At 56.7% G+C, this 7,349-nt stretch overlaps 2 protein-coding genes and 1 long non-coding RNA gene across 3 annotated transcripts in view; all 3 read right to left on the reverse strand.

Moving 5' to 3' along the window:
• Positions 1-470: 470 nt before the first annotated feature.
• On the reverse strand, positions 471-3,735 carry sb:cb81 (mRNA decay activator protein ZFP36L1). The gene is made up of 2 exons (XM_019867099.1): positions 3,315-3,735; positions 471-2,533 (listed from the first exon to the last, which is right to left on the reverse strand). Exons 1-2 carry the CDS (start codon positions 3,624-3,626, stop codon positions 1,277-1,279), a joined length of 1,569 nt encoding a protein of 522 aa, XP_019722658.1. The 5' UTR covers positions 3,627-3,735; the 3' UTR covers positions 471-1,276.
• A 1,727-nt stretch (positions 3,736-5,462) lies between these two features.
• LOC109514820 (uncharacterized) overlaps positions 5,463-7,349 on the reverse strand; it is a 19,103-nt gene continuing 17,216 nt past the window's right edge. The window contains exon 3 of the long non-coding RNA XR_002168061.1: positions 5,463-5,472. This is a non-coding gene — a long non-coding RNA (uncharacterized LOC109514820). The remainder of the gene's footprint in view (positions 5,473-7,349) is intronic.
• The window catches only part of LOC109514809 (synaptosomal-associated protein 25-B-like), a 2,723-nt gene continuing 1,272 nt past the window's right edge, over positions 5,899-7,349 (reverse strand). The window contains exons 2-3 of the mRNA XM_019868202.1: positions 7,047-7,191; positions 5,899-6,133 (exon numbers count right to left, since the gene is read on the reverse strand). Of these exons, the coding sequence (XP_019723761.1) occupies positions 6,068-6,133; positions 7,047-7,191 (211 nt within the window). The 3' untranslated portion in view covers positions 5,899-6,067. The remainder of the gene's footprint in view (positions 6,134-7,046; positions 7,192-7,349) is intronic.

A 7,349-nucleotide genomic window follows, 5' to 3' on the forward strand; every position in this document is an offset into this window, starting at 1 on the left:
ACAGGGGTTGTGGGAGTGTGTCCTGCAAGGTTTTTGTCTTTTATTAACACACAGCCTCAGCAAAATGCCAGCACACATGCGCAGGCACCCATGGTCACATTGAAAGACACCACACATAGACACACCGGCCGCCCTTTGTCAGAGCATCTGTGACCCAAACATTCTTTTCAGTGTCACTCACCACAATCACCACAAACAACCAAATGGCAACATAATATGTACTCTCACACACACACAGACACACGCACACACGCGCGCACACACACACACACACACACACACACACACACACACACACACACACACACACACACACACACACACACGCACAAACGCAGAGGCGGTGCCACGGAAGAGGAAGAGTTCATCTTTTGTACTTGGGCGCCATCACGCACGCACGCATGCACCTCGCAGACACACAAAATGGAATGATTATAATTTCACAAGCTGCATGTGCACAAAGTTGTCCCGTTGTCTACTTTTGGACTTTTATTTGAAAGTCGGGCACGTGAAGTCAAACTTGTGTGGTTTCAGTGGCTTTTAATCATGCTTTCAAAATGGAGACTCGACTCATTCTCGGCATCTTCGAAACAAAAGGGACTGAAGTGTTGTGGTTTTTCCCTTCCTTTTTCTGAGGGGCTTTTATTTTGAAAGAAGCATCAACAACAATATATTAAGATAAAGCACTCAACACGCGCAATAACAACGACTCTTAAATTATGTCAGCGCCATCACCCTGCATTGAACCACACCATCATATCGCTTTTACTTTGGAGGAAAACAAAAGAAATAAATAGGACTGGATTCGGGAGGAAAGGACGAGCTAACAGCAGCGCACAGGTTGCGTCGCAAAGTGGCGAAGAAAAAAGACAACAGTGGATGCCCGCAATTCACAGGGGGAGGGGCGATCGGACAAGTCTGCAAATTGCGATGGTCTGAATCTCATCATAAGCGACGCCCGCAAATCCGACAACCGTCTTATTCACACGTACAGAGAAAAAAAAAGACTTTTGAAGGATCATACACGGGTGCGCGCACGACTTGATGGTCGATGAGCAATTGGCTGGTCGCCAGCTCATCGGATATGGAGGCAAAGATTGGAGCGGTCACCGGTCGGTGTCAGGAGACAAACGGCGGACAGGGCGCCGGTCGAGGCCAGGACGCATACAGACAAAACGGGCATCGCGGCACATCCGGTCGACCAGAAACAAACAGAACACGGTGAGCGGCACGACGGCTGCCGCCACCGACGGCACGCAATAGGCACAAAATGAGCTCAACGGCAACACGACTCTTTGGGGAGCGCGTGAGCAGAAAGTCGCGGCGCGGTCTCGTCGTCGGCCACCGACAGGCGGCTGAAGATGGGCAGGCGGCGGCCCTCGACGCCCGGCGACTCGCTGCCGCCGGAAGCCGAGCTGAGGGAGCAGGACGAGGCGTAGCCCTCCTCGGAGAGCGAGTCGGCGGAGGAGCAGCGCCGGAGGCCGGGGGGCTCCGGGAGGGCGGCCGGAACCTCGGGAGGGGCGCGGCGTTCGGAGGCCACATCGGGGCGCGGGGTTCCGGCGCGCCCGCCCGCGCCCAGGAAACAAAGAGCCGAGGCGGCGGCGGACTCGCCGTCGTCGGCCGCGATGAAACCAAGACCGGAGTCGGCGTCGTCCGCAGCGATCGCGAAGAAACCAAGAGCGGGGTTGACGTTGTCGGCCGCGGCGGAAAAAACAAGCGCAGAGTCGGCGGCGTCGTCTTCTCCGGCCGGTTCGGCGGCAGCGCAGAGAGGGTACGGGCAAGGACGGAGAAGCCCCGGCTCTGGGAAGAGAGGCGAGAGGAGCCGCGGGCTCCCCGAGGGCGACGCGGACGAGGGCCGGGCCGAGCGCGGAGACGACGACGGCGGCTTCGATCGGTGGGCGGCCGCGAAACCGGCGAAGCTGAGGCTGTGGCGCAGAGGGGGCGGCCGCGGCTCGCCCCGTGCCCGCAGGAGCTCCTCGGCGTTGTGGATGAAGTGGCAGCGGGCGCCGTACGGGCAGAAGCCCACCGTGTGGAAGGTGCGGCACGGCTCCGTCTTGTACTTGGGGTGGCGGCTCAGCCCTCGCAGCTCCTCCGGGCCGTGCGCAAACTGGCACTTGGCGCCGTACTTGCACAGGCCGCTCTCCTCGAAGGTGCGGCACAGTTCCGTCTTGTAGCGCGTGGAGAGGCGGGGCGAGGTCGGGGGCGGGCCGCAGCTCCGGTCGCCCACGCAAAGGCCCGGCGGAAGCCGGGCGGGCGGAGGCGGCGGCTGCGGCGCCCCCTCGTCCGCGCCGACCCCGCCCTCGATCACACTGACCGAGCGGTCGGTCCTGAAGGGAATGCGGCTGAGTAGCGAGCGAGGGAGCCGGCTTTCCCGCTTCCACTCCGGCCCCCGAGCCGAGGGCTCGGCCTCGCCGTCGCTGAACTCGGAGTGGAGGAGCGCGACGGGGCAGAGGGAATGGCGGCGCCGGAAGCCGCGATCTCCGAGCGGAGGCCGCAGGGTCGCCGCCGCCGTCACCTCCAGGCCTGCAAAGGTCTGACGGCGAAACAAGAACAAGACGGCGTCAGGCCTTTCGGAGACACATGAAGTGCTCGCAACTTCTTTTCAACCAACTCATCCGTGATCAAATCGACTGGCGGCTATTTGGATCGTCTTTGACAGAATTTGTTTGGTTTCAACTCAAAACTCGTTCACTGCCGTGCCCTGCGACCGACCGGCGACCAGTTCAGGGTGTAGTCTGCCTTCCGCCCGAGGTCAGCCCGGAAAGGCTGCAGCAACGCCTCGCGACCCTCGTGAGGAGAGGCGGATTTAAAAACGGACAGATGAATGGATGGATGGGTGGAACTCATTCACTGCCATTGACGGCTCTGGACGTCAAAGATGTCACTGGGCAGCCAGTGAATGGTTCACAACCTTGGAATTGCAGCCTCTCAAACAGGAACTGTTGTCTTTGTGTTTCATCAAAACAAAAAAGACATTTACAGACAGTACGTTGAGAGAACAACGATTGACGTTTGTGCATATTTTCTGACGGACGTTACAAAGCACACAGAAAACGTCTCAGAAGAATTGACACTCATTATGAAATTCAGCAGTATTAAAAAAAAAAAAAAAAAAAAGAATGTAAAATTCCTGAACACAAATTAGCGAGGGATGGGGGTCAACAAATGCAATGAAGCGAGGATTTTGGCCCATAAGCAGGGGACAGGCTCCCTCCAAAATTCAAGGTTTTGGAGTTGGGCTGACGCAGAGCGCTTCCTTCTCAGCGTTTGTGCTTTTTGTTGCCAGCCCAGAAGAAAAAGGCTGTTGATCTCACCTTGCAGAACTCCCGGTCCACTTCCAGGAAGGGCGTGAGGAAGTCGGACGGCATGCTTGCGAAGACGCCGGGAGGTCCAGAAAGTTTCCCTTGCGACTTCTCTTCTGGGAGGCTCGAGTGGTGCCGGGACACCACCAGGCGGAGGGTCCTGGTCTCTTGGTGTCCTGGTCTCCTGGTCTCCTGGTCCGGGGCGGTGGGCGGCTGGCGGCAGGACCCACTACGCGTTTGACGATGGGACCGGAGTTCTTCCACCATCTGCTGGAATCTGTTTAAATAGCTGGGGGGGGGGGGCGCCATCCCCCGCCCACCCATCCACAGCCACCCCCCACCAGTTGGGCTCGAAGCAGCCAATTGTCTCCAACTCGCATGCTTTTTCTTCTTTTTTTTGTCTCCATCAAATTTAAATTCCCAAGGTGAAGAGGGAGGCACCCCTCACCCCCCCTCCCGCGCCACTGCTCTTTTGAGAAAAACGCCTTTGAGTGGCTTATTCCCACGTATTCAAGAACGTCTTGAGATACGAGCAGGCAAAACCATCTCGGCTTTTCTTCTTGTTATTTTGTTTCCACGTCTGCCAGTGTGGCCGTCCGTTTGCGCGTCTTCGCTGCTGGATCGTGTGTTTTGTGCGTGTCTATTTTTGTCTGCGTGTGCGTGAGAGGTGGGAGGGGGGGGCGTGAAGGCGTGTGACCCGGACGACTTGTCTGACAATTTCTTTGGCCTCAACTCGGTTGTTTCTGTTGGCCAGTTGGATTTGAAACCACAAAACACAACCGACATCCGTTATCACTCATACACAGTGTGGATGTCTGCGCGCGTGTGCGAGTTTGTGGGCGCGCTGATGAGTAAGCGACACATCGGAGATGTGGGTGCAGGTGGGGGTCATGTAAAGGAACCTCGAGAGTTGATGTCAACTATCTTGACATTTTGATCGGGTAAGAAGGTGGCATTGAACTTTGTTTGTTGTTCTGGTGCGGCAGCAATATGCGTCTGTCGTTCCCTTCGGGCGGGCCACTTTCTGATCCTAACAGTACTCACTCACGTCACTCGTTTTTTTTTTCTTTCACCCGCTCCTGCCACTCGTGTCTACTAGGACCACCGCTTTGGCAATTTCTACCACCACTGTCATTCTTCCGACGACTTCCTACCGGTCCTTGTACTACTTTACTACGAGCAAAACTACCGCAAGAGAGAGCGGTTGGCCATCCATGACGTCAGCATCATCGCTGTCACGGCTAAGCGCCCCCCCCCCGCCCCCGGACTTGCCCTCGGCCCCTCTTTGTTGTTGGGGTCCGCGGAGGACAAGGGCTCCATTGTCCTCACCGGCCCATATGTTGCCGCCCCGCACGCAGTTGAAGATACGTGCAGGGGCGCGCGCACGCACACAACGAAGTTGGATCAAAAACCAGATCCGATCCGACGAGACTTTCTGGCTTGACACCGCATGCGACAACGTGGCGTTGTGCGGCTTGACTTCGGATGACATCCCGCGGCCCAGCGGCACGCATCTCTGCCAGTGCGTGCCGCTGGGCGTGTAGCTGGGGGCTTCACGCACCGCACTTCCCCTCCTCACTTCACTTCTCCCTCGGAGGAGAAAGCCAACAGCAGGCGGGCCAACTTCCTGCAGAACGCGGGCGTGGCGGTGTCCGGGGGTGGCCGAATGAGCGTCCAGTGGCTTTGGCGAAAGACGGGACACCCTCTGATGTCATTTTGCCGCCAAACTGCAGCCCCCCCCCCCCACACACACACACACACACTGTGCATCTGTGTCTGATGCTGGAATGAGACCGAACACGAATCGAGCGTTTCTGGCTGTGGGATTCCAGATGAAGTCTGTGTCTGGCGAATGTCGCGTGGTTGCGCATTGCACGTCACGAACGGAGCAATCATGGAAGAAATACGCGACGTTCGGTTCACATTGACTCCAAATACGACCCTCCATCTCTGCTGGCAAGGAGCGCGCGCGTGTGTGTGCGTGGGCGCGCGCATTCGTGTGACTACGTTGATAAGTGAGTGGCTTTAACGACATTGATGTCCTCACATTGATCATGTCAGCAGTTAACGAATTATAACTGCTGACTTTGTGTGTGTGTGTGTGTGTGCGTGTTCGCGCGCGCGAGTGCGCAAGTGCGGTTAGTGTGTGGCAATGTGTGAGCGGTGACGGCTTAACGAACACAGCTGCCATCAGTTAGGCCGAGCAGAGTACAACAGCAGTGGTGGATGTGGTTTACTGTACTTTGTATGTGCGTGTGCGTGTGCGTGTGCGTGTGTGTGTGTGTGTGTGTGTGTGCGCGTGTGTGGTGCCACACTTGAATAAATAATCAAAAGGCAAAGGAGAAGCCAATTGGCATGGCGTGTATTTGAAGCAAACAAAAACCTTGGCCTTAATAAAGTCTGTTGAGCTTTGATGGGCTAATGAGTAGCTTTTCGAAAACAAGCTGACAGTACAGTACAGCTTTGCTCCCCTGCATAGGTGTGTCTCACCCATTTTGGAGGGGTGCTCAAGCACCTCCCAAATTTTTTTGAGAGACCGAATCCGACGCCGCCGTTCTCTTCTTGCGAACTGGACCACACCGGACCCCACAGGGGTCGGCGCCACCGCCATCACCACCCACACAGAATGCGCATCAAGTCCTGGTGAATTTTGGGCTTTATTGGGCACTTTTGGGGAAGGACGGCATTGCGGGATCGGCGCGCGGCGCTCGGAACAAAGCGGCCGGCGAAACGCCGTCGCGTGTCTTCTCATGCGATGATGTCTTCTATCTTTTCATGAGGTTGTTGGCTTTCTGGTTGGCGGTGTCGATGCGCGTCACGTTCAGGATGGCCTGCACAAACCCGGCAAACAAACAAATAGCATATTTACCCGCTTTCGGGACAACCGTGAGTGTCGACGACGTGCAGTCATGAAATGGAGTTCAAAAGAACCAAAGAGTTCTTGGCCACCTGGGGACAGTCTACGACAGACACACAAATGAACCACAGTAGACTCTCAGCTCCTCTCTCGGTTTCTCAGCACGGCGGGAACTCCATGGCGTTGTTCTTCACAGAGGATAAAGAATATTTGCCTGTGATGTTCAACGGGGTGACTCAGAGTGAAGCGGCACCCATCAAGGGAACCTCCGAAGCGAACGTTGAAGCCAACTTTGCAAGCTAACGCTGGCGTTAATGTCGGGAAGCTCACATTCGGTCGGGGTAAGGTTGGAACCTCGCTTCGGAAGCAAACGTGAGGGCTCGACGCGATAGGTAACGCGCAAAGCCACACTGAGAACTTCACGATGAAGGCAGCGGCGGGCGGACGGGCCATACGGCGTGCTGGACACTGTCCCGGTGGGCCGCCGCAAGCTAACGTTGGCACCGACCCCGGTCTTGCTTCGCGCTAACGTCCAAAGTTACATTGGGAGCAAACTTAACTGTAAGAAGCGAATCAAGGGACAAGTGATCAAAATCATCCACAACAGTTTTGACGAACAACTAAGTGTTCCGAGAGAGAAGATTGTCCGAGCCCTCGGACCATTTCTGCCCCTCAGCCGTCAGCGTTCTCCAATTTCCGCGGTCCTCCGTTCCGGCAGCCTGATCAGCTGTCGCTTTGAGTCAAATGAGGACGTTTGCAAACAACGAGCAACACCTTCTGACTCGTTCCACACCAAAGCAGTCAGAAGGGCAATCATCATCGCTTTATGAGCGGGCCCGATTCCGAAAAGAAGTCGGCGTTGTCGGTAGCGGCGCGCCGGCGCTCACCTTGCCCCGAACGCGTTCCATCTGGACGTTCTGCGAGTCGATCTCGTTGCCCATGTCCAGCGCCATGCACCTCAGGTTGCCCACGATGCTGCCCACGTGCGCCAGGTTGTCGTTCATCTCGTCCTCGCGGGCGTCCTGCGTCACCCTGTCGCAAAGACGACGACGGGGGGGGGTGAGCCCAAACGCTTTCACAAAGCGCCTTTGCGCCTCTACCTTTGAATGTATCCTCCGCTCATGATCATCTGCTCGCGCTCGTCCACCACTCGAGACGACGGCGGCTGATTGGAAACCACCCCGTCCCGG

Source organism: Hippocampus comes, unplaced genomic scaffold, assembly GCF_001891065.2.
Source record: "Hippocampus comes isolate QL1 unplaced genomic scaffold, H_comes_QL1_v1.1 scaffold49, whole genome shotgun sequence".
NCBI lineage: Eukaryota > Metazoa > Chordata > Actinopteri > Syngnathiformes > Syngnathidae > Hippocampus > Hippocampus comes.

Bases quoted from the DNA above. Each gene is read 5' to 3' on its own strand.
- sb:cb81 (XM_019867099.1), bottom strand. From the start codon at position 3,626: ATGGGTGGGCGGGGGATGGCGCCCCCCCCCCCCAGCTATTTAAACAGA. The intron at 2,534-3,314 runs GTGAGATCAACA...TTTCGCCGTCAG, and splicing joins TGGACCGGGAGTTCTGCAAG to ACCTTTGCAGGCCTGGAGGT.